The 27178-nt window shown below is 56.1% G+C and overlaps 9 protein-coding genes across 9 annotated transcripts; 8 read left to right on the top strand and 1 right to left on the bottom strand.

Annotated features, from left to right (window-relative positions):
• Positions 1–552: 552 nt before the first annotated feature.
• On the top strand, positions 553–3231 carry ACRALDRAFT_1043708 (uncharacterized protein). The gene is made up of 3 exons (XM_071015322.1): positions 553–880; positions 1095–1367; positions 1448–3231. Exons 1-3 carry the CDS (start codon positions 765–767, stop codon positions 2769–2771), a joined length of 1713 nt encoding a protein of 570 aa, XP_070874018.1. The 5' UTR covers positions 553–764; the 3' UTR covers positions 2772–3231.
• Positions 3232–4071: 840 nt separating this feature from the next.
• Positions 4072–5487, top strand: ACRALDRAFT_2059766 (uncharacterized protein). Its single transcript, XM_071021898.1, has one exon. It carries the CDS (start codon positions 4076–4078, stop codon positions 4931–4933), a length of 858 nt encoding a protein of 285 aa, XP_070874017.1. The 5' UTR covers positions 4072–4075; the 3' UTR covers positions 4934–5487.
• A 190-nt stretch (positions 5488–5677) lies between these two features.
• Positions 5678–6780, top strand: ACRALDRAFT_1064732 (uncharacterized protein). The gene has a single exon (XM_071017030.1). It carries the CDS (start codon positions 5811–5813, stop codon positions 6621–6623), a length of 813 nt encoding a protein of 270 aa, XP_070874016.1. The 5' UTR covers positions 5678–5810; the 3' UTR covers positions 6624–6780.
• A 236-nt stretch (positions 6781–7016) lies between these two features.
• ACRALDRAFT_1077151 (uncharacterized protein) lies at positions 7017–8896 on the top strand. The gene is made up of 2 exons (XM_071018603.1): positions 7017–7194; positions 7257–8896. The coding sequence occupies exons 1-2, from the start codon at positions 7140–7142 to the stop codon at positions 8651–8653; spliced, it is 1452 nt and encodes a 483-aa protein (XP_070874015.1). The 5' UTR covers positions 7017–7139; the 3' UTR covers positions 8654–8896.
• Positions 8897–9848: 952 nt separating this feature from the next.
• Positions 9849–14806, top strand: ACRALDRAFT_1082580 (uncharacterized protein). The gene is made up of 2 exons (XM_071019328.1): positions 9849–13479; positions 14003–14806. Exons 1-2 carry the CDS (start codon positions 10041–10043, stop codon positions 14029–14031), a joined length of 3468 nt encoding a protein of 1155 aa, XP_070874014.1. The 5' UTR covers positions 9849–10040; the 3' UTR covers positions 14032–14806.
• A 1929-nt stretch (positions 14807–16735) lies between these two features.
• On the top strand, positions 16736–20085 carry ACRALDRAFT_1077149 (uncharacterized protein). Its single transcript, XM_071018602.1, has 4 exons — positions 16736–16851; positions 16944–17328; positions 17402–17558; positions 17653–20085. Exons 2-4 carry the CDS (start codon positions 17273–17275, stop codon positions 19465–19467), a joined length of 2028 nt encoding a protein of 675 aa, XP_070874013.1. The 5' UTR covers positions 16736–16851; positions 16944–17272; the 3' UTR covers positions 19468–20085.
• Positions 20086–20737: 652 nt separating this feature from the next.
• On the top strand, positions 20738–21365 carry ACRALDRAFT_1071586 (uncharacterized protein; the record flags this gene model as incomplete). Its single annotated transcript, XM_071017877.1, has 2 exons — positions 20738–20806; positions 20898–21365. The coding sequence occupies 2 exons, from the start codon at positions 20738–20740 to the stop codon at positions 21363–21365; spliced, it is 537 nt and encodes a 178-aa protein (XP_070874012.1).
• A 385-nt stretch (positions 21366–21750) lies between these two features.
• ACRALDRAFT_2048365 (uncharacterized protein) lies at positions 21751–22484 on the bottom strand (the record flags this gene model as incomplete). Its single annotated transcript, XM_071021548.1, has 2 exons — positions 21751–22415; positions 22445–22484. The coding sequence occupies 2 exons, from the start codon at positions 22482–22484 to the stop codon at positions 21751–21753; spliced, it is 705 nt and encodes a 234-aa protein (XP_070874011.1).
• Positions 22485–23653: 1169 nt separating this feature from the next.
• On the top strand, positions 23654–27126 carry ACRALDRAFT_2106417 (uncharacterized protein; the record flags this gene model as incomplete). Its single annotated transcript, XM_071023296.1, has 9 exons — positions 23654–23741; positions 23855–24064; positions 24136–24390; positions 24462–24559; positions 24618–25238; positions 25316–26096; positions 26161–26722; positions 26793–26877; positions 26950–27126. The coding sequence occupies 9 exons, from the start codon at positions 23654–23656 to the stop codon at positions 27124–27126; spliced, it is 2877 nt and encodes a 958-aa protein (XP_070874010.1).
• Between the last annotated feature and the right edge of the window lie 52 nt (positions 27127–27178).

Raw genomic sequence — 27178 nt, 5'->3', positions numbered from 1 at the left:
CCAATCCCGAGCGCGGATGCTCCAGGCGGTCGCTCAGTCAGCGGACTCGAAAGAAAGTCTCGACACTTGGTCTTTCACCAAGTGCAAGTACAAAGTACAAAGTACTTCCTGGGTAGTCAGTCCCTCATTGTACAAATGACCGTACCGTACGTCTGTTTTGTAATCGATATATTTCTTTGCAATGACAATTCGAATAGAATAGCAAGTCGGTGCCGATAAGTACTCCCTGGGTTCTAGCTTTTACAAAGGTGCTTTGGAACAGAACTGCCGTCTTTCTTAGGTAAACCGAGTCCAATAATCACTCCCAAACGTACGAGTCCTAGTACTGTTCGACAGGCTGATACAAGCTTCGCCTGGGTACACTAGGCGGCCAAGTACGAAGTACTTCTGCACTGTGAAACCATGGTCTACAAGACGAGTTCGTACAGTGTACATACGTTGTACATACGACTGTAAACCGTCCGTCCACTCGTGTCCTGGCCTGCGGGCTAGGCCCATAAGAAACCAAGACTGACACTAACAGTCCAAGGGCCCATTCCATTCCTGTCTGTACCACTACCCACACCTTCGTCCAGTCCATCACTTTTTTGTTTCCAACTTCCTCACTTGTAATCGGTCGGTCAGACCCTTGATCTGCCAGTCAGTCAAATGGTTGTCAATCGAAAGCGACGACCCCAACCCTCGGCCATTACTCTTGTCCCTGGAGATCTCGACTAAACCCGCTACCCGAACACCCTGGATCGACAACGCCAGCCTTTCTCGCCATGGCGATTGCCATGGGCTGGCAGAAGCCGGACAATGTAGCCGGCTCGTCAGCCCCGGCCATCATGGTCGGCCTCTTCGTTGCTTCCGGCGGCCTTCTCTTTGGTTATGACACAGGGTAAGCTGACGCCGACGCCCTTGCCGATGGTCCTTATTACCCTCGGCATGTTCGATATTAGTCTTCTGCCGTGGCAGGCAGAGGCAGGAGAAGCGAAGAGATGAGATGAGACGAGACGAAGAAAGAGGAGGACGAGTGCGACGTTGGGATCATGGGAAGCCGCAAGTGGCATGACTGCTCCGGGACTCTGTGTGCTGACTTGCTTTTCATATAGAACGATCAACGGCATTCTCGCCATGACAGCCTTTCGACGGGACTTTGCGACCCACGAACCGGACGCCAACGGCAATCACATCATCACTCCCGACCAGTCTTCTATCATCGTCGCTATTCTCAGCGCCGGCACCGCTCTCGGTGCCCTCCTCGGTGCCCCTTGCGCCGACTCGATTGGCCGTCGTCTGTCTCTCATTCTTTCCGTCGGCGTATTCTGCTTTGGCGGCATATTCCAAGTCTGTGCGACAAACATCCCCATGCTCCTGGTTGGGAGGTAAGCCGTCTTCTTCTTTACATTCTGTCTTTCTCCCCTACTTGTTCAGATCCGCGTGTACTGACTGCTTTCCCGCTTAGATTCTTCGCCGGTGTCGGCGTTGGCGCCATCTCCCTCCTCGTCCCATTATACCAATCCGAAATGGCTCCCAAATGGATACGAGGCACTCTCGTCTGCGCCTACCAGCTCTCCATCACCATCGGACTCCTCGCAGCCTCGACCGTGAACATCTTGACCGAGCACATGACGTCGGCAGCTGCCTACCGGATACCCCTCGGCTTGCAACTGGTCTGGGCTGTTGTTCTCTCGGCCGGCCTGCTCATCCTGCCCGAAACGCCTCGCTACCTAGTCAAACGAGGTAAGCCGGAGGCGGCAGGCCTCTCCCTTAGCCGGCTGCGGCGCCTCGATATCACCCACCCAGCCCTCATCGACGAGCTGCAGGAGATTGTGGCGAACCACGAGTACGAGCTCTCCTTGGGTCCGGACACCTACAAAGACGTCTTTTGCGGCTCTCCTCACCTGGGCCGCCGTACGCTCACCGGCTGCGGGTTGCAGATGCTACAGCAGCTGACGGGCATCAACTTTATCATGTACTACAGCACCACCTTCTTCGATGGCGTCCAGATCGAAGACCCTTACCTGAAATCTCTCATCCTCCATATTATCAACGTTGTCTCGACGATTCCCGGCCTCTTGGTCATTGAAACCTGGGGCCGGCGAAAGCTGCTCATGGTCGGTGCCATCGGCATGGCCATCTGCCAGCTCTTAATCGCATCCTTTTCCGCCGCCGCCGGCGACCACCTCGCCAAAGCCGCTCAGCTCATCCTCATCGTCTTTTGCGCCATCAATATCTTCTTCTTCGCAGCATCATGGGGTCCTGTGGCTTGGGTCGTAACGTCTGAGATATATCCCCTCAAGATCCGCGCCAAAGCCATGTCCATCTCCACCTTCTCCAACTGGATCCTCAATTTCGCCATTGCTTATGGCACGCCGTACATGGTGGACACTGGACCGGGATACGGCAACATTGGACCCAAGATCTTCTTCCTCTGGGGTGCCTTCTGTATCCTCGCTGTCCTTTTCGTCTGGTGCATGGTGTACGAGACGAGCAAAGTGAGCCTGGAACAAATCGACGAAATGTACGAGCGTGTCGATTACGCGTGGAACAGCACGCGCTTCGAACCCAGCTGGAGCTTCCAACAGATTATGGACGAAGGCTGGTCGCCGAGTGGGCAACCACCGGGGGGGAACGAGTTGCAGCCCACGGAATCGACTTCCACGACGCAGTCCGACCCGGGCTTGGCAACAGCAGCAAGCACAACAGGGAATTCCGAGTCCTCTGCCTCTTCGTCAGAAAACAACAAGACGATACCGCAGATGAGTCATGTCGACTTTAGCTACTAATTGTTCCCCAATCCCTATCTCTATCTTGTTCGTGTTTCTTATATATGGCCCTCGTTTTGTGTTATGAGCGACGGAGTTTACCGAAGTGACGGAGTTTTACGGCGTCAGCTCGTGGGAACAATGGGATTGGGTGTCTGTTGACGCTGGGTGGGAATTTGGGGTTTTTCAACATACACCAGCGGGCCAGCCCGAACCGCCAGATCACGCGGGATATATTGGATTGGCCTTTTGTTGGGCGAGGCGCTCGCGATACCGCCCCATCTTCGGCCGTCATGTGCGAGACATGGGTTATTGCTATTCAGGGGCACCGCCGAATTCGTGTAACAACACACGCAATGGGATGACGGACAGGGACAATACTGGTGTTTCGCAAACGGGGGAACGAAAACAACGTTGGTATAATGCCCAGGCTATCCATTTTGGTTTGAATAGAAGAATAAAATGTCTTCACAGTCATGGAACCGTCACGACCTTTGTGCATGTAGACTTGAGGTCATGAAGCAAAGAACTCGGTGCTGCATTTTCCTAATCTGCAGAACGTCCTTGGGGAATGTCCGAGGCTTCACCTTCAGCAGAGTCAAATGCCTGTTGCGGGATAGACCCAGACGGTGCTGGCTAGTTATGGTGGACGAGGAAGCCTCTCGCGACTCTTGTTTTCTTTCAGAATCCGTCGCTGGTTACGGCTCTTAGTCCAACGTGGTTCAAACAAGGCGGAGGAAACTTGACGTTCTTTGTGACTGGAAAGCCCTGGACGAGGACGATGCCAATAGAGATGGATAGCTATTTTGTGGTCGTTTGCTCGAGCCAACGTGACGTCTGGGCAGACGAGATGCGTCCTTGAGCTTGAATCTTCCAGCACTTGCGATGATGTTACGGCCCAACTACTTAACGCGACGTCGGCGGCACTCGATGAATGTCTCGAATTGTTTCCTTGATTATACTATACTCGTATCATTATCCTCCATCTACTGCGACAAATAAACACCAACGATCTCGGCACCTACGCCTCTCCTAAGTCTCCGAGGCTACGGAAATCGGACTCGGGCGAGGTTCGAGACACATCGATTTGGTGCTTGTTGTTCTCGAGGACCGGCGACTAGACAAGACACAAGAGTGAGAGAAGATAAACACTGCACGAGGAGGAGGAGGAGGAGGGAGCGACAGTCCAGGGTTGCCACCGAATGGGAATTCTCCGGGCCCTTGACGAGAAAATCTTTTACCTGGTTGTCCGCTTCAATCTTGTCGACTTGAACAGTAGCGGAGATTACACGGAAATCACCGGCGCTGTCGACTTATTTCTCACAATGGCAGGTTTCGGCGGCGCAGAGGCCTTCTGGAAGCTATTGAATATGGGGCGGGAGGCCCTAAAGCCGCCTGGGCCATGGCGGTGGATTCCCCCAGAGGAGAAGAGAGAGCTGCTAGGAGCTGACTTTCAGGACATCAACGATGATACTCAGGGGAATGCTGCGGAGGGAGGGGCAGGGAGTGGTGTCAAGGCAACGGAGCCATGCGTTGGCTGTCTGAGCAGTCGGGAGCCCGAGTTCAAGCTCCCATGTGGCCATTGGTGGTGTGCCGTATGCCTGCGGGACTGTATCCGGGTGGGACTGCGAAGCCCGGCCATGTGGCCGCCGAGGTGCTGTAGGCCGCTGACCGAAGAGGTCGTGGCCTGGGTGCGGTGTCCCGGGTGGGTAGAGATCTGGCGGCAGGTCCGCGAGGAGGAGACTACCCCGGCCAACCAACGCGTGTACTGCTCGCAGGGTCGCTGTGCTGACTTTATTCCGACACGGGGGTACGCACGCAGGCAGTGGTATCGCGGGAAAGGTGGCACCGACAACGGCGGGGACGATGGCGGTGCCGACTCTCGGAATTCCCAGGCGACGTCGGGCGGCGGCGACCTGGTCGAGTGCCTAGCTTGCGGAGAGCGGACGTGTCGCAAATGCAGAGCTGCGGCGCATCCTGGTCGACCCTGCACAATCGAAGAGGAGGACGAGATGCTGATGGACCTCATGGACAAGAACAATTTTTGCAGCTGCCCAGAATGCCATCGGATTGTGGAGCTGCGGGACGGCTGCAACCATGTCAAGTATGCGTGTGACGATGATGACCCCTTCCACTCTCATGTTGAGTCAAGACGATGGTCCGGACTGAGAAAGCTGACTTGACTGGCACCAGATGCGAGTGCGGGCAGGACTGGTGCTTCATATGCGGCGAGGTCTGGTCCGGGAGACATTCATGCCCGATGTACGGAATGCACCACACGCGCAAGCCTGCTCGACAGAGGCGACACCGGTTCCGACAGGGGCGGACGGAGGCGGAACACCGGCCGCGTCAGTCATCGGGCGAGGGAGGAGTCATTTTGGGGGACGCTGAGGAAGAAGCCCACAGACTTCACCCCCACCTGCACCTCTGGGGCCAAGAGAATCGGGTCGCGTGGGCAATACATCAGGCCCGACTGAGGCCGAATCCCCTGCCTCCCGCGGTGTTCCGGGGCCAGCATCAACCGTGGGGCGCAGAGCGGCGGAACCAGGGCCCTAATGGGGAAAGACGAGGATGGTGAGCCCGGGTACGAAGTGAGAAACCAGGATAGAAACCGAGATGGCGCATGCTGCCTCGCGGTAGGGAATGAAGTCAACCATAAGCATTGCTTGAGAGAGGGCAGGTGTGGGTGTTCGGCATTGGAGGTCTTTTATAGAGGAGTTGCGCAACAAGTGTGAATAGAGAAGGGGGAGATGGCTTGCTCCTTTACTTTGAAGACGGAAGAATTGGCGGCCTTTACTCCGTGCTCACCGATTCACCGACTTACCGAGTGCACACCTGAAATAGGTCCACTTTCCTGTGGATCTCAGCCACTGTTACAGGTACCTATACCTATGTATCCTATGCAGGCATTTTGGCCAAGGTATCTACTGACATGTCCCCGGTGGGTGCCTTCAACCCTTTTCTTTCTTGCGCGTACCCCGGGGTTCCGGTGCCCGTCAACGCTGGCAACACCTCTCTTTTCTCTGGCCGTGGACTGAAATGAGCTGGGACAATGTGACAATGCCGCCTTCGTCCGGCGACGAGGAGCAGGAACCCTTTCCCGACAATATCCAGTCTGATTTCTCCGGCACCGGCGAAAGCAGCGACGACGATGCAGAGGCCGACGACGCCAATACTAAGACCGATTCCAAGGACTCGGCGCCGCAGCCCGTCGAACACAACTACTTTGCGCCGCCGTTTTACGGTCGCCCACCGACCCCTCTGCCACCGTCGCCCTCGCTGACGTCTCTCCTCCGTCCGTCGAGGCCGACGACGCCAGACGCCTCGGACGATGACTTTGAGCCCGTTCCGCGGGCGTCGCCCAAGGTGCCGACGTACGAATACTACGGCTTCGTCCTCTACCTCTTCTCGAGCCTGACGTTCCTCGTCTACCTGCTGTGGTCCTACCTCCCGTCGCCCTTCCTCCACGTCCTCGGCATCTATTACTACCCGAACCGCTGGTGGGCCCTCGCCATCCCGTCCTTCATCACCATGCTGCTCGTGTACATTTACGTCGCCCTCGCGGCCTATAACACCGAGGTGCTGACCCTCCCCCTGGAATCGATCGAGACTGTCGTCGACGCGGCGGCGCAGATTGCCGTAGTGGACGCCAAGGGTCGCCTCAAGAACGCAGCGCACAGGAGGCAGCGGGACCAGCGAGACCGTCGGGACCATAGGATACGTGGCGGGCCGCAGTTGGATTGGAAGAATGTGTGGAATGAGGGCACGGATGCGGTCATGGACATTCCACTTGCGGGCGTGTGCGAGGTCCTCTACAATGATGGGATGGACGATGAATTCGAGCCGAGTAGGCCGTCCATGCCTCGAGTTTGAGATCTTGTTGGACATGGAAATGGCTGCGAATTGTATTTCATTGGGTATAATGATTCCGGTCCTCTCTTGGAGGGCTCGTTTTCTGGCCCTACTCGGCCTGGCCTCTCTACCTCGTAGTACGTAGCGTGACATCTCCGCAGAACCAAGTACCTAAGCGCCCGGTATTTCTCCTTAGGTACCTACATGTACCTATTCGTATACTAAGAGCTCACGGAGTGCGCTCGAGACCGCCTAGGTATGTATGTACTCTACCTAATAATCTGAGTCCAGCTCTCACCGAAACTGACCCACACCGAGACTGGTCAAAGCTCCTCCCCCACCAACCCTATGAAATCCTCTCCCTTCAGCCTTGCCGCGCTACCTAGGTAGTAAACTACGAAGTACTTGGACCGACTGGACGACCGCCGCGTCACAAACCATAAAATACGCGCCACACATTGTGTTTTTCTGATTTCTACTCCGTATTCCCCCCAGCAATTTGAACTTCTATTCTGTCCTCACGAGAGTCGCGCGATCATGTCCCAACAGCCCTTGTCGTCATCGGCTCAGCCGACCGACGTCTACGGAGGAGGTGAGCGCACCCACTCCCCAGTCTTTTGGCTCCATTCTCCTCTCTTGCTAATTCGCTCGTAGATGAGGTTTCGGCCCTGGTGCTCGACCCAGGCTACTGCCATACGCGTGCAGGTTTCGCAGGCGAGGATGTGCCCAAGTGCATCGTGCCCTCTTTCTACGGTCGCATTACGAACAGAGACCCCCCGACGACTCTTTTTGGTGACGAATGCCTGATCCCGCGGCCCGACTTTGAAGTTCGCAACTACATGTCACGCGACAGCGTGGTGGAGGATTGGGATACCGCGGTCAAAATGTGGGAATACATGCTGGTGAAACGACTGCAGCCCGACCGGCCGACACCCCCCTCGAAGAACGGCCTGAACGATGATCCCAAGGATGCCAAGGAAGGAGGAGGTGATGCCGAGGGCGATGTGGCCATGGAGGATGTCGAAGAACTAGAAAAGTCCCTGCAGGAAAACCCTCTGCTGATGACCGAGGCGCCGTGGAACACCGCCAAGTCGAGGGAGAAGGCTATCGAGGTGATCATGGAGCACTGGGGCTGCCCCGCCTTCTGGCTGAGCCGGACATCCGTCCTCTCTGCCTTTGCCGCGGGCAAACCCAGCGCCCTCGTCGTCGACGTGGGCGGTGCGAACACGTCCGTCTCGGCCATCCACGACGGCATGTGTCTGAAGCGCTCCGTCCAAAAGTCTTCCATCGGCGGACTCTGGCTCTCCTCACAAATCCGCAGCATGTGGGACGCGTCGGACCCCAAGATCGATCTCGTCCCCACATTCATGGTGGAGAACAAGTCGCCCGTCGACGCCGGCGCCCCCGCGCAGTACAAGGCGCGCGACTTTGGCTATCCCATCAGCGACTCGTTCCGGCTCTACGAGGAGGAACGCGTCATTACCGAGTTCAAGGAATCCGTCGTCGAGGTCTGGCGCGGGCCCGGTAAGCTGCTGACGCCGCAGAACGAAGAGCTCGCCCGCACGCACCCCGGCCGCATCTTCGAGTTCCCCAACGGCGCGAACCAGATGTGGCGCGAGCAGCGCTACCGGGTCTCCGAGGGCATGTGGGACGAGGCGGCTGCGCTCCCGACGCCGGGCGGCGCTGGTGCCGCTGCTGGCGAGGAGAACGGGGCCGCGGGTGGCAAGGTGCAGACCATCCCCGAGCTCATCCGCAGTGCGCTCAACGGCGTCGATGTGGACCTGCGGCCGAACCTCCTGGGCAACATTGTCGTCACCGGTAGCACGAGCCTGCTCAACGGGTTCAACGACCGGCTTAACAACGAACTCATGGCCATGTATCCCGGTTCGAAGATTAAGATCCACGCGGCGGGATTGACGTCGGAGCGGCGTTTCGGCGCCTGGATCGGAGGCAGTATCCTGGCGAGCTTGGGAACTTTCCACCAGATGTGGATATCGCGCAAGGAGTACGAGGAGAATGGTGTCAACATTGTGGAGAAGCGCTGCAAGTAGGCCGTCCGGAAGGAGGAGGGCTACGCTTTTTGGCCGGTGCGTAACTCGTCACGACTTGAGATATTGTGCGTTGGACGATTCGATTCGTTGGAGCAGGCGTATGGAGTTGCCAGAGACGGTACGGGATGAACCCTCGGGCTCTCGCATGTCCTACGGACGAATTTGCGATTGGGTCGGTGGTCTTCAATGTCATTTGTACCATTATGGGGAATTGTAGAACAAAAAGATTTATTATATTTTATATGACTGAACGTGGGACTCTTGTCCCACGTCTGGCAGCAGTCCCGGGACGTAGGATGTCGGTGTACGAGTCTAAACCGACAAGCTACCCAGCAGAGCAGCCTCGGTGGCTTTTCGCTTCGATTATCGTCCGAGGCTCAACTTGGATAGATTCTACCAGGGCAGGAACGCGATATTCGAGGCTCAAATGACGAAGCTGCCCGTAGGTAACTGCCTAATACGGCAGTGAATTCGCGGCTCTCTCACACAGACTTGCTTGGATTTCGATCTCATACGCAAGCTATTGCCCTCGGAGTCAAATGACCTTCATTGGTAAGTGGATTGTAACTTTTACACTACGCTGTTGCCCGATATTTGCAGCTCAAGGCAGTATAATAGGGCAACTTCCGTAGATGCCGCCTCTCAGATATCACTCAAGTCAGATAAGCCTGAGCAATATCTTGAATTTCGCACAAAATCTTGGAAATAATTCGCTGTCTTCTCTTCTATTATCCCATTCCTCTATCAAAAAATACAGCGCCAGGATCTTCAACCTTTTTATCCTCAATATCTCATCGAACTTCCAAGCCCAGACCAGCTCACTATCATATCGCAAACCACTTTCTGATCCAAAAGAGCCAATCTTGCAAATTCAGTACAATTCACTAGAAGTATCTATACATCACGTCACTCCTTTTTGGAAAAGAAAACATACTAAGTATCTGGCACGCGTCCAAGGTAAGAAAAGAACAGCAAGTAATACGAACCACACCCTTCGATATTACCAGCCACCTCATGCGCCACATAGACTGCCCCCAGCCATATTGACGGTGGCTTGGCAAAGTGGCCGTGTTGTACCTAAAATGGACGATTGGCTAACCTTTGCTGCCTCAGGCATTCATGCAGATATCCGTCTGAGTCTTACGAATTTCGGACCTCCAACCTGAACCTTCCTCCTTCTTTCCATAAGGCTCGGCATATATCGCCGTCGCAATCACATACGACATCCCATAACATCGACCTCCGTTCGTTATCCCACAGCGACGCCGATACAAAGGCATGGTTCTTTCACCCGAATCCTCGGTGGCCCATTTTGGAGGCGTCTAAGGGGACGGCCAACGGGGCTACGCGTATCGCGACGCAATCCATCGAGACACACCTTACGACCATGACGTCCCCCGAGACCGACTTTGCCTCTCTCAACGAGGAAGCCTGGAAGGCCCAGGATGCTGCAGACGATGAGAATATTCAGAACCTACTCGCACGAGGCGAGCGTGAAGGCAACCTCGGCATCGACTTCAATCACGACACCCCCTTCGACCAGACCGACAAAGCTGCCGATGCAGAGGATTTTGAAGACATCAGCGACGATGATCTTCCCGAAGAGGAGGAGCCCAACGTGGCTACCTCTCTCTCTGTCCCGGGACTGACCGATGACGGCGACAACAGCAACGATACCGACGATCTTTTTGGCGATGGCGACCTACCATCCTCTCCTGTCGACCCCGTCGCTAGTGCCACTTCACCTGGTGCCCACATACACGATCCCGACGGCCCGGACTCATACTCGGCCATCAACTTCAACACCGATGCGGACCTCGAGTCTCTTGCTACCAACCAAGACCCCAACATCCCTGCGCCCCCGGACAACTATGAAGCGTTCGTAAAGCAGGCCTTCCCCGGCTTCAAGAACTGCGCCGTCCTCCAGTGGAACCAGCTGCTCCCACCCAAGAAGGCGTACCGGAAGGAGAAACGTTCAGGCAAGAAAGCCAAGCCACTCATCACCAGCAAGCTGACTCTGGATCTCGCCCCCGACCAGGAGAAGCTGTTCCGCATTCCGGGCCCTGCCACCGTCAGCCGCAAGCAGAGGATCATCGAAGCGGAGGCGAAAGGCCTCGTCGACTGTTCCACGCCAGACTCTGACGATGAAGACAGCAAGGATGATTTCGACTTGGATCTCGAGTCGGATTCGGAGACGGTCGCCGGCTTTACTCTCCAAGACATCGAGATGGTCTGCGACGACTGGCTCATGCAAGTCGAACATACCGAGAAGCTGTTCGAGAGCAAGATGCAGGCCCATCGAGAAGCCGAGGCCGGCGATGCGGCTGCCGCCGCGCAAGCATCGAATAAGAGACCTGCCCCCGCCGACGACGACAACCGCGACGATGATGACGAGGGATCCGACGACGAGTGGGACGACCTATTTCTCAATAAGGACGATGCTGTCGCTCCCCCTCGCAAGAAGTCCAGGCTGCCTCTTCCGACCGGTCTTCCCGACCTCTACCGCTTTGCGGCTCCTTCGTTCGATTCGTTCCAAGATTTGACCAAGCGTGGCGCGAAGCGGGTCCTCCTCGACATGAATGATCCGTATCTTCTCCTCGAGGAAAACGAGTCTCAACGAGGGCCCAAGCGTCAGCGAACCGTACAGACTCTCACGCGCATGGCGGATGGGGAAACTAGGCCCGACGTTTTCCGGCGCTTCAACCTGTCCAACGACGATGCCTACGAACTTCTCAAGGAGAACCATAAACACAAAGTCAGAGCGACGCTCGGTAACCTGGACGTCGAACACAGCATGCCGGCGCTGCGCCTCACCTGGCCCTTCTACAAGGTCAAGCTGGACGTCCGGAACAACCCTTACCACCGGCCCTATTTCAAATTCGGCAAGCACGAGAGGCAGACGATTCGATTCGACAAGCTGGCCTACCACAAGCGAAAGACCAAGAAGGGAAAGCCGCACGAAGTCTTCAAATGGTCCAAGGACCTGGGCCTTACCGACAACGCCAGTGCCGTTCTATTCGAGTATTGCGAACGGACGCCTCCCGTGCTCTCCAACTTTGGCATGGGCAACCGGGTTATCAACTACTACCGCAAGAAGAAGATGGACGACGAAGAGTTACCCCCCAAGCTGGAGGTGGGCGAGTCTCACATCTTGCACCCGGAAGACAGGTCGCCTTTTGCGATATTCGGCGAGGTCAACCCGGGTGAGGTGACGCCAACGTTGCACAACCAGATGTACCGGGCGCCCATCTTCAAGCACACGCCCCGGTCCACCGATTTCCTTTGCATCAGGAGCTCCACCGGCGTGGAAGGCTCCAAGTGGTATCTCCACAACATCAACCACCTCTTCGTTGTTGGCCAGACCTTCCCATCCGTGGAGATCCCGGGCCCTCACAGCCGAAAGGTGACGAATGCTTCCAAGAACAGGATCAAGATGATCTCGTACCGCATGATGAGGAAAAACCCCAACAACGTCGTCAACCTGTCGGAGATTACCAAGCACATCGCCGATTCCACAGACGCCCAGAATCGACAGAAGCTGAAGGAGTTCTTGGTCTACGCCAAGCTCGACAAGGGCCAGTGGAAGCTGAGACCCGGCGAGACCTTGATGGACGAGGCCGGCATCCGGGCCATGATCAAGCCCGAGGATGTTTGCCTGATCGACGGCATGCAGGTGGGCATGCAGATGCTGGAGGACGCCGGCTTCGACCCCGACAATGTCAATCTGGACGACGAGAACGACGAAGTCGACGATGAAGAGGACGACAAGACGGCGACCGCGAAAGGAGGGACCAAGAGGGGGGCCGACAAGAACGAAGAGAGGCTCGCCGATAGGATGGCACCCTGGAAAACCACAAAGGCCTTCATCGACGCGTCGGCCGGCAAGGCCATGCTCAAGCTGCACGGCGAGGGCGACCCGACCGGCCGCGGTCTCGGCTTCAGCTTCATCCGCACCTCTATGAAGGGCGGCTACATCGAGACGGTCCAGAGAGGCGGTTCTCACACCACGGCGGCCGATGCCATGGCGGCCCACCCCGACGCCATGCGCAAGGCGTACAACGGCCACGCTTACAACGTCAAGGAGCAGGAAGCCATGTATAAGAAGGGCATCCGCGAGATTTGGGAGAAGCAAAAATCCACCCTCGGAGACCCCGCCCAGAAAGACGACGCGCTCGTCGTGCCGCCGCCGGCCGACGAAGACGAACGGTTCAATACGCAAGTCTCCCAGACGCCCGGCCACATCGACGAAGGGGCCAGCCAGATTACCGGCTTGACCTCGGCCAGCCGCAGCCAGCGAAAGAGGCTCCGGATCACGCGCGAAGTCATGGGAGAAGACGGACAGCGCGAACAGCGCACGGTCATCCTGGACGATCCCGTCATCATCGACCGGTACATCAAGCGGAGGAGGGAGCAGGAGCTGGAAGACCTCAAGTACGAAAGGACACCCCCGTACCCTCTCGACCCCGTGTCCGGGTTGGAGATGCACCTCTGGGCATTCCCCATTGACATTGTGCTTGCTTTAGTATCTATGAAGGACTGCCCACGGGACGCACGGCCGAAGACCGTCGCAAACTTCTTGAGTATGCATTTCCCCGGAGTAGACCCAGAGCTGCTCATTGACCACGTTATAGAATCAACAAGGAGCTCGACCGACTCCACCGAAACAAGGCCCGCCGAAAGGCCCGGGAGTCCCAGAAGGGCATCGACCGATCCAAGGCCGGCACCGAGGCCGGCACCCCCGAGCCCGACAAGGTCGCCACCACGACGGGTACGACCCGCAAGTGCAACAACTGCGGCCAGGTCGGACACATCAAGACCAATAAAAAGTACGTCGACTCTCACTTTTGTTGATGGTTTGCCCCCCCGGCCCAAGGTCGATGTCTTGGCGGAATTCAGGAACCCCAAGTACAAGCATCGTGCAGAACTACCCTCTCCCTTTAATACCCCACCGTTCAAGTTTCGGATCGCGCAGTTGCGGTTGCGGCGCAGGGACGTGGAGAAGAGCCGCTTGCAAGACATGGAAGGCCCATCTCTCCCCGGCTCTGGAGCAGGCGTGGGTCAACCTCGACGCCAGCCACGGTCACGGCCCAGGGCGTCGGCAAGTGCGCGTCGCGTCCGTTTTGCTGGTCAAAGCGAGCCAAATGAGCAGCACAAGGCTGAACACAATGACGCTGAAGGCGGGCACGAGGATGGGGACTGAAACCCGATACCCTTCAAGACGAAGAATTCATATGTGGCCACCTCGGTTCCTCGATCCAAGCGGACTCGAAGGACCATTTCTTTCTTAATAGTCGAACTTGTCAGGATTGCACAAGAAAATACGCTAACAGTTCCACCTCTTCCTTCAAGGCTTTGCCCCATGCTTAATGGCACGATGAAACCGGACGGTGGTGCGGCCGACCACGGAGGCTTCGGCGCATTCACCGGAACGGCGAGCAAACCCGCCGGCTCATAGTGAGCAGGTCGACCATGGACCGACTTGGTCCACGAGACGCGGGCATCTCACAAGTAATGACCCTTTCTGTGTACTAATATTATTTTTTGTTGTTCGGCCATCGACTTGGGCCGCTTCAGGGGAGGAAAAAAAAGTAAGTAGACCGACCCGATTCATCCCACACCGCGCACGCATCTTCAGATGGTGGAGGGGTTCCGTACTCGGCGAGGCCGAACGAGATTCATGTCGGAGCAACGGCGACAGGAACAGGAATGTGTGGAGGCGCTGGCTACCCCTACTGGGCAGCGATTGTCAGTTCAGTGAACGTCTCTGGAATGGAGCCAACAGGGATGACAGGATCGGGGGCGGAAGCAAAGGGAAAACTTTTACTCGCATAGGCAGGATGGTAAAGCGATTTTGGCGTTTCTCGGATATCATTAGAGGGTTCCTGAGATTCAGGGGGACCGACTGGTCAGGGTCAAGCAAAGGCCTACACACATTTTGCAGAGAGTATGCCTGCATTCTAATACCCAGTATTTTCTTCGTGGTTGTCCGGTCCAGTCTTGATCCTCGCCATGGAAGACGCGAAAGAGGGGTGCTATTTGGGACCTCTAATTTGATATAAGCGGAGGCCCATGACAACGCGGATGGATATAGTGTATAGTCGCGACGCAAAGGCTTTGGTGGATGCAGCAAAATATCTCGAAACTTCTACAGACCCACGGCAGATAAAGCTCTCCAAGTCTGTCGGGGAGTAAGGTAGAGAGAGTCGGTTGCAGTGAAAAGCTGTGGGTGGGTGATATCGTCAACGGGGTTATCTTCTGTTCCTCTCGCGGTCGCGTATACGAAAGCTCCAGATTCATGGTCTGGTCTTGGTCACCGACCGACGCTTTGTGGCTTGCAGGAACTTATCCGCTTTACCGTTAGTGGGCGAATAATTGGCCCAATACGGTACTTCATACCTACCCGTGCCCATGTGCCCATGTGCGTTGGTGCGGACCTTTTTGCTCGATGGTTTCTATTTTTAGCCTATTTTTAGAACCACGGGTCGGCACCTGCACCGCAGGTACAATGTAGGTGAGGTGGGTAAGACGGCCACCAATCGGGGGTTATCATATCCTTGGACCGGGTGACCCCAACAGCCCTCTCTCCCTTGCCCTTCTTCTTCTTCTTCTTCCTGGTCAGAACCAGAGGGACGGTATGGAGGGGCCTGTTCTGCACTCCATGCATACGTTTTTACTCAGTACTGCAGGTACTTGTGGTCGACGCGGCTGGCACAGCCTCAATCGGACCGGACCGGTGTGGGAGCCGCGGGCGCTTACCAGAGCCATTCGCGTTGTTTCCTTGCCGTTAGGCGAGGGTTGGCCGTTGATGGATCCAGGTGACATCATGTAAGGATTCGTGAAGACTTCTGTGCTGTCGGAATTGTGTCGGCGCGGGCAATCGTGTGGGAGGCAAGTTGGACAGGAGGAAGCGACCTTGTAGTTGATGCGAAGACTTATGACCACGTACGGCGAATCCAGTGCGTGCCTACAGTCAGGCCATTCAGTCAACATGGAAAATGGAACGGACTGCCCTATGCAACGGGGGGTTTCAACATTTAGCGGAGGAGTCTTGTCGACCAACACATGGAAGTAGCACAGAAAAAGCATCGCGAGCAACCAGGAACCGAGTGATCATCAACTTGGAAAGGCACCAGGGGAAGCGGTCCAAAGTGGCTGAGAACCGTCATAGGTAAAAAGATACAAGACGTGACTGGACAATGGTTGTGCGAGCGTACCACGTCTTGGCGAGGCAGTGGTGATAAAGTGGTGTGCTGGCTAGATGACCTTACGAGGTTAGATATGCAGGACACTTGTGTTCGGTTTCATCCTGCAGCGAAGCCTCGACGATACATGCGATGATGGGATGGCGATCTGTTCCTGCGCCCGAGACGATCTCGGGAGCACAACACGGCGCGAGCCACGACTTTCCAGGCCCGTCGGAGGGTACTTTGGAGATCTCCAACCTGGCAGGCAGAGACTGTAACGTTGGCGAGACTATGGTTTCACGCATATCATCTTGGTTAATTGAACAGGTCCTGCACTTGAGATGTCGATATTCTTTGCTGCAGTTCGGACAATTCGGATACGATTCGACTTGATATTCGTTTCCGGGGGGAGACTGCACTCGGAAGGGTTTAGAAGAAAAAAAAGCGAGCGACGAAACCCAGTGGGGATATGTCTCACCCGACTGGGGAATAGGGCTGGAGAATGGGGGGTACATAAAGCCAGTACTTTAGCCGATTTAATTAGACACTGTGCAAAAGACCGTGTACCTTCTGGTACGATACATGTCCTTATACAGTGTGGATACAACGTAGAGTGTCTTATCTTACTAAGTGACCCACATGCCGTTGGACTTCTGTCCAATGGTAGGAGTTTCGCGAGGTACCCCGGACGAAAAAACTTTGTCACTCAATTATCCGTCACACTCACAAGCTTACAGTTAGGGAAAGAAAGTGGGGCTCATTAGGCCACAGACAGTGTCTCTGGGAGACGGGTATTCTGCTGTCCCCACCGCCGCCGTCGTTCTTTCCCTCTCTAACCCTTCCCTTCTCCCACCCCGACGTCCCCCGGCCACTTAACCTCGACACAACCACATCTATTATTAGCATCATCACCACCAGCCCCATCGACTTGCCTGCAAGACGCAACTCCCCCAAGTGCATCACGGGCTCGTAACATCGCATCGGCACCATACCACACGCAATCAATACTTGTTTGTATGTTTTTGCCCTATTTTGTTTTCTTCTTCTTCTACCTTAAATCCCCCTCTTGGACCTCCCGGACCGTTTTGCTAACCAGATTGCGACAGACGTTTTTTCCCCAAGTCTCTTCAAAACGGACGCCGTGCCCTCGCTTCCTCTCGCGACTCCTACTTTCTTCTCTTCCATCATCCCGTATCCCGCCCCCAATACTACAGGAGATAGGCCATTTTTGACACGTTTTTTTCTTTTTCTTTTCTTCTTGTTCCTTTTCTCCGACGCTCGCCGCGACACACTGCAGCCGCAACATCGACTGTCGAGACCGAGGCTTGCCCAATTGACTGCCCACCAGCACTGAAGAGGACCTTGCGCCCTCGTCCGTCCCATAAATACTACACCGAGGCGAAGGAAACTCGCCGAGGACGCAAGATCCATCAAAATGGGACGAAGGAAAATCGAAATCAAGCCCATCAAGGATGACCGCAATCGTTCTGTGTAAGCTTCCCCACCGTTGGTTGAAAAAGCGTCATCTACGCCCGGATTGCCGACTGACCGACTCTCACTGCAGCACCTTCTTGAAGCGAAAGGGAGGCCTGTTCAAAAAGGCCCATGAGCTTTCCGTACTCTGTTCTGTCGATGTCGCTGTCTTCATTTTCGGCAACAATAAAAAACTCTACGAGTACTCGTCACGCGACATGACTGAGTTGATTACGCGATACCAATACGTGAGACTACCGTCGCGTGTTTTTTTTCTTCTTTCTGTCATTTTGTTTCCCCTTCGCCGCTCGAGCCTTTGCTAATACTGTGTTTGTCTAACAGCATGGCCCGCCCAATGAGCACAAGGGCCCTTCGGACTTCAATACCAAGAACGACGCGGATGAAGGAGAAGAATCAACACCGCAGCGCGAGGCCACAGAGCCTCACATGGCGCCGCCACAGTTTTCCGGCCAGGCACCCTACGCCCAAATGCGACAACATGACCCCTCCGCCTCGCCTCCGATCAACGGCATGCCGTTCCAACAACAACATCCTGGCCACCCGGGGCCTGCGCCCCGCGGCCACACTCCACAGCCGCCGCCGCACATGGGCTCGCGGCCAGGTTCCAGACAAGACATTCGCCGCATCCCTCAGGCCCAACCTGGCCCTGCGCAGCAACAGCAACCACAGCAACAGCAGCCCCAGCCCCCCCATCCCCCCCATCCCCAGCATCCCCAGCAACAAGCCAACGGCTATGCGTACATGCCCAGTCCTCCCATTTACAACACCCAAAACCAACAGCAGAATCCCCCTCACGGCGTGCCACACCATGGCCCTCCCTACCCATATCCCCCAAACAACCACCCGCCGCACGTGCAGCAATACGTAGACGACCAACGGCGGTCCTCTCATCCCCCCAACTACCCGCACAACCAACAGGCGCCGCATGTGTCGCGGATTTCGGCATCTCCTCCTCAACCGCACCCGCAGCAACTTCCTCCACACCATCACCAGCCGCCGCCGCCGCAGCAGCGACACCAGCAGCACCAGCGGCAACACCAGCACCCGCCTCCGCCTCCGCCGCCGCCTCCCCCTCAGCAACCTCACCCGGTCCCCCACTTCTCGCCTCGCCCACCCCAGCCGCAGCGCTTGGAGTCACAGCAGCAGACGAGTGAAACCTCCATGCCTGCACCTACGGAAATCAAGCGCGAGAGCTCGGAACAGCCACCGCAACCATTACTGCTGACTACCGACAGCATCATAAAGAGGCCGACACGCAAGCAACACAGCATCTTCACTCCCATTGATGAAAACCGATCCATTTTGTCCCAGCACCTGGCGTCGTTTGCAGCAGCCGAGTCGAAAGCCGAAGCTGCCAAGAAGACCGAGGCTGCCATCAAGGCGGATACCGCTGCCACAACGGAGGCCCGGTCCCAGTCGGTTGATGTCGGCGCCGTTTCCAGGGCTAACGGCACTACCACTGCCTCGCCGCCTGGATCAAAGCGGGCGGCGGGTGGTCAGACGGTCGACAAGGGCCGAAACGTTTCCGTGTCGTCCATTCCCGACAAGTTCCCACCCCCGTCTCGCTCTAGCACCGGCGGTGGTGGTGCGTCCCGTCCTAGTCTCCGACTGGAGATTCCCGATGAGCCGTCGGACGGGGGAGGCACGGCCACGGCTGCTTCGGAGGTACAGTCGCCGCGCAACCAAGCCGACCCCGCCATGGCGCAGGCCGTGCGGCGGCCGGATGGCCAAGCTTCTAACATGGTTTTGCCGCCACCCTCTCCCTCGGCCTCGGCTCTCCTCTCGGCCGGGGCTACGGGCCCGCCGAACCCTTTCGCACGACCGCCGCCCCAGCCCGGCAGCAACATGAACATAGACACGCCCGCGTCGGCGCTCCCGTCGCGGTTCCTGAACAACGACTTTCTACCCAGCCCGAGCAGCTTCGATACCTACTGGTACTCTCGCGGGGGCGGTGACAGCAACGCGATGCCAAGCCCGTTGAACTTTTCGACGCCCGTGGTCGGCCAGGGCCCGAGCTTCCTAAGGGAGGAGAATGCGACGGGCGGTAAGCGCAAGAGCCCCGACATTAGCGGCAGTGGTCCGTCTGACGGGCCAGAAGCTGGTGGGGGTGTAAAGAGAGCCAGGATTGAGTCTTGAGCTTGTCTTTTCTTTTCATCTTTTCTTCTTCTTATGTCTTGATCCGTCTTTCATGACCATTTGTACCACGCCGGCAGCGTGTTCCTGTCGTTTGGTCTCGTCATAGTTTGTTGTCTCGTCGGAGTATACCCGTCACCATGATATGATACCACTTTATCACCGTTTCGTTGCGGCGCTGGTTGCTCTCAAAGAAGGGTCGTTTTCCAGGGGTTGAATTAGCCCTGCTTTTGCTCGTCCATCTTCACTCTTCTTCAAAACCCCCATTTTATTCCTCTCCTATACACCGCATGTCGTGGCGTCTTGTGGTTGCTTTCTCTTCTTTTCCATTTCTTTTATTTTTTGCCTCTTGTCTTCGTCTTTTTGCCAGTCTTGGTTATTGATAATGTCTCGTGGGAACTGAGCGATGCGGGCCGGCATGAACTTGAATGACTACAGGATATTTTCTCTCTCTGGGGGGAGGGTGAAGGCGATAACTGGGAAGAGTTGGGTCCTTGGTCCGTACGGCCGTCCGCCTGGCAGGTTTTGGCGTTGATGGAATTTACTTTCTGAGCACGAAATTTAGAATCCAGGCGTTCTTTAATACAGTAGTCTTGACAGTACTTTGTATCTGACAGGCAGAGTAGTAACTGAGTTCTCGTGACGATGAGGCCAAAGCTATATCATGCTGGCTAGCTTGCCAAGAAGCCGAAGCGGCCAAAGTAGTCTGGTGGAGTCGTGACGCCGGGAGCAGCCGAATCGGAGGCGTCGTGGGGGGTGACGGAATACGTTGTAGGTACAACACGTTGTACGGTACGGGAAAAGTACAAGGTACGAGAAAGACAGAAAGACATCACCCAGGCCACGAAAGCGGCGGCTGGTGAAACGTCTCAGCGGTTCCGGCAGTACGTACAGTACCCCAATACAACGTACCACACTGATCAGTTCCTGATCCCCCTCCTCCCTTTGTCTCTACGTTCTTTTCTTCCTTTCTTTTCGTACCGATTTGCCTTTTTGACTTGGAGTATCTTTAAAGCCTTACAACGTACGCTACGCATCACCATCGTGGTTGTCCGTCTTTAGAAAACCCCCGTCTCTCCAGGGAACTGTATCCAGCAAAGCCGACCGACCGACCGTCCAACCTACAGAAACAAAGTGTCTTGACGACCATCTCGGCGACACATCTACTTCGTATTTACTTCTACAACTGTCCTGGGAAGATCTCGGAGGTTCTCCTATCGCTCCGAATCGGACACAAGACTCGACTGTTCCCCTTCGAGACGAAAAACACAACATGAGTGGCGCCTGGGCGGCACCGGCTTTACACGCCCGAGATGAGGATGTCAGCTGGTGGTATACTAGGGTACGTTCGCTCCCCTCCCTTTGTCGCGGTTTCTGTATTGTACCATCAACTAGAAACGAGTCCATTCTCACATGACGTCGTTCATCTACAGGACGGCCGCATCCTCCGGTGGTCGCTCTTCTTCGGCGTCGTCGCACTCTTCGTGGCCTACCTCGTCATCGGCTACCACCACGCTTCCCGGCGCATCCGCAGAGGGCTCCTCCCACTCGCGTACCACCGCTGGATGATCAAGCGGTCGGTGCTGGCCCATATCGACCCCCGATACGCCCCCGCGCCGCGACCATACGCTGCCGCGTACTACACCGCTACCTACCGTCCCGCCGACGCCTACGGCATGGGCAGCATGCCTCCCCCGCCTGTCTACGATCCCAACGCCCCCCGGCCGCCGGCGTACGCGCCTCCGGAGGGCGGGACTAAAGTGAACCCGGCACAGAATTACGGGCCGAGTACAAGTTGGGAGTATGCGCCGCCTCCGGGGCCGCCTCCGCAGCCTCAACAGCGGCAGCACGAAGGTGTCACGGCGGATAACGCGGCGAATGATAATCCGTTCAGGGGATAGGGGATGACTGCGGAAGGATGGATGGGTGGGAAGTGGAACAAATGCACAGGACAAGATTGGCCCGAGAGATATACATTGGATTGTATTGGACTGTGGAATTGAATCTTGATATCAGCGTTTTCTGTCTGGAGAGGATATGAGCTATCCTAAACCGAGAAAAGGAATATATGATGCCATAGGTCATGTTGGTAAGAATGTGATAGATGGAAAAGGATGACCGACCGCCTGAAGTGGCAGAATGAAAGAAACAAAAATCATAGTAACGCCTCGCTTAAACCGATCCCTAATTTCCCCGTGATGATACAATGGGCACCGCATGGAAGAAGAAATGGCCATGTGCGGGTGCCTCGTGATGTGTGGTCCAACCGTTTGGAATCGTAATTCGTCAATCGATATCCATGTCCATGTCCATGGAATCTGGCCCCTGCACAACCTGCTGGTCGATCGGGGCGGGCATCCCGGCGAAGCCAGCCAAGCCACCCCTCTCGCGGCGGTTTTGCTCGCGGGAGCGGGCGCGCGACTCGATGACGGCCCTGCGCACGCCGTCCTGGTCGGCGGGGACGGAGAGCGAGGTCGGATCGCGGTACAGGACGAGCTGCATGTCGGACGAGTCGCCCTCGGGGACGGGGCGGGGTATAGGCGGGGAGGCGGGGGAGGTGAAGCCCATGCGGCGGGAGCGGAGGTGGCGCTCAATGTCCGGGAGGAAGACGAGGCGGCCTTCGTCGGGTTCCGAGTCGGAGCCGGAGAGCTCGTCGTCGAGGGAGTAGATGTAGACTCTGTGTTTCGTGTCGTCGACGGCCATGGCGCCGCCGTCGTCGGTTGGGGGTGGTGGGTTCAAGGCGGCGGCGCGGTGGGAGGGCAATTGCGTGGATGCCGGTGACGATGATGCGGTGGGGTTTTCGACGGGTACGTAGAGTTTTTGGCCATTTTGTTCTGTTTGATTAAAATTGTGAGCGGCGGAAATGATGGAATGGAAAAGATGGGTGTTGATTGATTCGCCATGCATACCCAGGTTGAGGAGGGCGAGGCGTTTCGAGAGTCGTTCGTTCTCTTGGGTTTCGGCCTTCCTTTTGCGGGACTGCCCAGGTCGCGAGTTGTTGCTGGCAGCAGCTTGTGCATGTGCGTGTGCTTGTGCTTGTGCGTGTGCGTGTGCGTGTGCATGTGTGGGCAGATTAGCGTGAGATTGTCCCCCCTGTAATAGCATTTTCTCGTTTACTTGGAGGGAGGGATATTCGTCCCAGTTCCCACGCTTCTTCGTCTTCGTCTTGACAACTTTCTTCCCTTCTTTTCAATTGGAAGAGTGCGGTGACGACGAAGCACTCTCTTCCACCTCTGCTTTGCAAAGAATAATAATCTGTTGTGCTGATTCGATTCAATTATCTTTCCCTTTTTAATCCCTCTTTTGGTCGCCAATTGATCTGGTTACGGCAACGAATCTACTGTCGGTCGAAAAGAGGTTCGAGGTTGACTTGAATCGATACGAATGGTTGATTTGACCGGGAATTGATTGATAAAGTGACGGGCTGAAAGAGTCGCAGGGAACAGATTCGAAGCTTCGAGTGGGTTCGGGGTGGACCAGTGACAGTGAGAGGAAAAACGGTGATGCAATGTGGAAATGCCGTCACAGTGTCACCAACAGCAACCGCAACCGCAACAGCGTCTTCACCAAAATGAATAGCGGAGGCTGCTGGAGACTGGCTCGGGGCCGGGGCCGGACGGGCAACGGTGCAGGTGCAGGTACAAGAAGTACAGGTAGGGGTACAAGAGCTACAAGAGTTGCCGTTGCTACTGGAGGCAACAGCAGCACCAGCAGCACCAGCAGCACCAGCAGGGGGAGCAGCTCGACTTTTGTAGCTCTGACTCACTCTTGTAGAAGTTTCTACGCCCCTCCCCCGCGCCGCCTGCAGTACCAGTACCGACACCAGCAGCGCCAGCAGCACTACGGATCCCAGGGACCTGCCCTGGCCGCCCAGCCTGCCCCTCACCCACCGCTATCCTTATCTCCAGATTCCCCTCCACAACATCGAATTTTGAACCGCATTGACCCGACCAACTTTGTCACAACCGCCAAAATCGCCACCCTTCGAGTTTGCGCGGTCACTTTTTCGCGACCGGCCCTGCCATCGCCAACTTTTCTCTCTCATCGACGTTTATTTTCTTCTTCCACTTCTGTTTCACACCCACCCCGGTCTTCTTCTACTTCGTCTTTTTCGTCTTCTACACATATACCCCGCTCCCTACCATCCCTTCGTCCTTTTTCCTCGTCACCTTCGTCCTCGTCGACCATCATGGAGGGACAGGAAGAACATCGTTGGTCCGCCCCGCGTGTGCGACAGGCCTTTCTTGACTTTTTTTCTCAAAAGGAACACACCATCGGTACGTCCTCTCCTCGCCCCGCCCACTTGAACCGGGCGTCTTTCCTCTTCTCCGTCGCAGTCTTTTCTCGACTCTCGTCTGGTCACCGGGACGAAACAACTAACTCTCCCAAGTGCCCTCCTCCTCCGTCGTCCCTCACAATGACCCGACTCTCCTCTTCACCAATGCTGGCATGAACCAGTTCAAGCCCGTCTTTCTCGGTACCGTCGCCCAGTCCGACCCCATGTACAAGCTCAAGCGCGCCGTCGACAGCCAAAAGTGCATTCGCGCCGGCGGCAAGCACAACGATCTTGACGATGTCGGCAAGGACAGCTACCACCACAGTACGTGCTTCTTTCGTCCGCATCAGGCGGGGTACATTATATCTAACTTTCGTTTTCTACTCTCTTCCTAGCATTCTTTGAAATGTTGGGCTCTTGGTCGTTCGGAAACTACTTCAAACAAGAAGCCATCGAATGGGCCTGGGAACTCCTCACCAAAGTCTACGGCCTGAACCCCGACAACCTCTACGTGACTTACTTTGAGGGCGACGCTACCTTGGGCCTGGAGCCCGATCTCGAAGCCAAGGAGATGTGGAAGGCTGTTGGCGTTCCCGAAAGCCAAATCCTGACCGGAGATATGAATGACAACTTCTGGACCATGGGAGACAGTTCGTAGCCCCGCCCCGTCTTTTTCTTAATACTTTTGACGCGCTCTCGTGCTGATCATCTCAACCTTCAGCTGGTCCCTGCGGGCCCTGTTCCGAAATCCACCTTGACCTCATCGGCGGCCGTAATGCTGCCCACCTCGTCAACAAGGACGACCCGACAGTCGTAGAGGTCCGTGTGCCATTTTTTCCTCTTATAGTACCGCGTACCCAGACTAAACCTCGAGCAGATCTGGAATCTCGTCTTCATGACCCTGAGCAGAAACGCCGACGGCACTTTGCTCCCCCTACCCGCCAAGCACATCGACACTGGCATGGGCTTTGAGCGAGTCGTTGCCGCCCTTCAAGGTGTCAAGTCCAACTACGCCACCGACGTCTTCGCCCCCATCTTCAAACGGATTCAGGAGGTGACCAACGCCCGACCCTATACCGACAAGTACGGTGATGACGATGTGGACGGCGTCGATACCGCATACCGTGTCGTTGCCGATCATGTCCGTCTATTGACCTTTGCCATTACCGACGGCGCCGTCCCGAACAACGAGGGCCGAGGCTACGTCGTTCGCCGCGTGCTCAGGAGAGGTGTCCGCTACGCCCGAAAGTTCTTCAACGCCGAGATTGGCTCGTTCTTCTCCAAGCTTCTTCCCGCCCTCGTCGACCAGATGGGAAGCCAGTTCCCGGAGATCATTGGGAAGCAGCAGGACATCAAGGAGATCCTGGACGAGGAGGAGGTGGCTTTCGCTCGGACCCTGGACCGAGGTGAGGCCCAGTTTGAGAAGTACGCTACCGCTGCCATTCGGAACAGCGAAACGAAACTTGCCGGCGATCTCGTATGGCGCCTGTATGACACGGTGCGTAATTTTTTTTTCTTTTTTTTTTTCATCTACATTTAGACGCTGGAACAACGAATGTACTGACAAATTGGCAGTTTGGCTTTCCTGTTGATCTCACCCGGCTCATGTGCGAGGAGCGCAAGCTGCAGATTGATGACAATGAGGTCAAGATCGCCCAAGAAGCCGCCAGGGAGGCTAGCAAGAGCGTGAAATCCGCCGTGCAGACGTTCCCCAAGCTGGGCGTTCACGAAATCGCCGAGCTCGAGCAACAGCTAAAGGTCCCGAGGACCAACGACGAAGCCAAGTTTGTCCGCGGCGACTCCAAGGGCAAGGTGCAGCTCATCTACGACGGCAAGAACTTCATCAAGTCGACCAAGGACCTGCCCCCCAACACTCCCATTTCCCTCCTTCTCGACGCCACCAACTTCTACGCCGAGAGCGGAGGTCAGGTCGCCGACACTGGCCGGCTCGTCATCGATGGGGTCGCCGAGTTCAAGGTGCTAGATGTCCAGTCGTACTCGGGATATGTCATGCACAGCGGCTACATGGCGCAAGGCTCTCTATCCGCCGACGACGAGGTCATTTGCGAGTACGATGAGCTGTCGAGGCGCGCTATTCGGAACAACCACACCGGCACCCACATCCTGAACCACTCCCTCCGTGAGGTGCTCGGCGAGGACGTGAACCAAAAGGGCTCCCTCGTGGACGAGGCGAAGCTGCGCTTCGATTTGAGTCACCGGCAGGCCATCACCCTGGAAGAGCTCAAGGAAATCGAGGATCGGTCAAACCAGTACATCAAGCAAAACGGCAAGATTTACGGAAAGGATGTGGAGCTAGACCGTGCAAGGGAGATTTTCGGTGTGCGCGCCGTATTCGGTATGTCGATCAAACAGCTACAAGGTTTCAAGGTAAACGAAACACGGGCTAACATAAATCACAGGCGAAACGTACCCTAATCCCGTCCGCGTGGTATCCGTTGGCATCGACATCGACACACTCCTGGCGGACCCCAAGAACCCCGAGTGGCGGAAGTACAGCGTCGAGTTCTGCGGTGGTACCCATGTGGAGCAGACTGGCCTCATCAAGGACCTCGTCATCATCGAAGAGAGCGGCATTGCCAAGGGCATCCGCCGCATCGTCGCCTTGACCGGCGACGCTGCCCACCAGGTTCAGCGTGAAGCCGAGGAATTCTCCAACCGCCTCAACCTCATCGAAGGCCTCCCCTACGGACCTGCCAAGGAGAAGGAGGTGAAGGACGCACAGCTGGCGCTCAACCAGGCCACACTCGCCACGCTGGCCAAGAGCGAGCTCCGGAAGCGACTCGATAAGCTCACCAAGGGCATTGTGGATGAACAGAAGAAGCGTCAAAAGGCCGAGTCCAAGACGGCCCTCGACGCTGTCCAGAAGTACTTTGCCGAGAACCCCGATGCCAAGTACTGGGTTGGTCAGCTGCCCATCTCGGCCAATGCCAAAGCGCTGGCCGACGTTATCAAGTACTACTCGTATGTTTCTGTCTTGTCCTGGTCGGTTGAGGTGTTTTTTTTTTCTCTTATGCTAACACTCGTGATGTAGGTCCAAGGACAAGAGTCGATCTGTATACATGTTTGGTGGTGGCAAGGACTACGCAGCTGTCGCCCACGGCGTCTACGTTGGAACGGTAGGCTCTCCCTCCCACTAACAAAGTCTTTTCTAGTAGATGAATGGTGTTGTTTGCTAACGGTAAAAACAGGACCTCGCCTCACAGGGGGTTACCGCTGAAAGTTGGGCTACGACCGTGAGCGAGGTTATCGGAGGCAAGTCGGGAGGCAAAGAGCCGACACGACAGGGACAGGGCACCAAGCCGGAGAACACGGAAGACGGAGTGGAAACGGCCCGGAAATGGATCGAGGAGAAGTTGAAGCTCTAAGTTGTTAGAGTGGGAACAGACCAGCTCGTAACGAGTTGCAGTTGCATGGGGA

This window comes from Sodiomyces alcalophilus, assembly GCF_042370955.1.
Source record: "Sodiomyces alcalophilus JCM 7366 unplaced genomic scaffold ACRALscaffold_5, whole genome shotgun sequence".
NCBI lineage: Eukaryota > Fungi > Ascomycota > Sordariomycetes > Glomerellales > Plectosphaerellaceae > Sodiomyces > Sodiomyces alcalophilus.
Note: the sequence above shows the minus strand (reverse complement) of the source record. Positions and strands in the feature narration are given on the sequence as shown.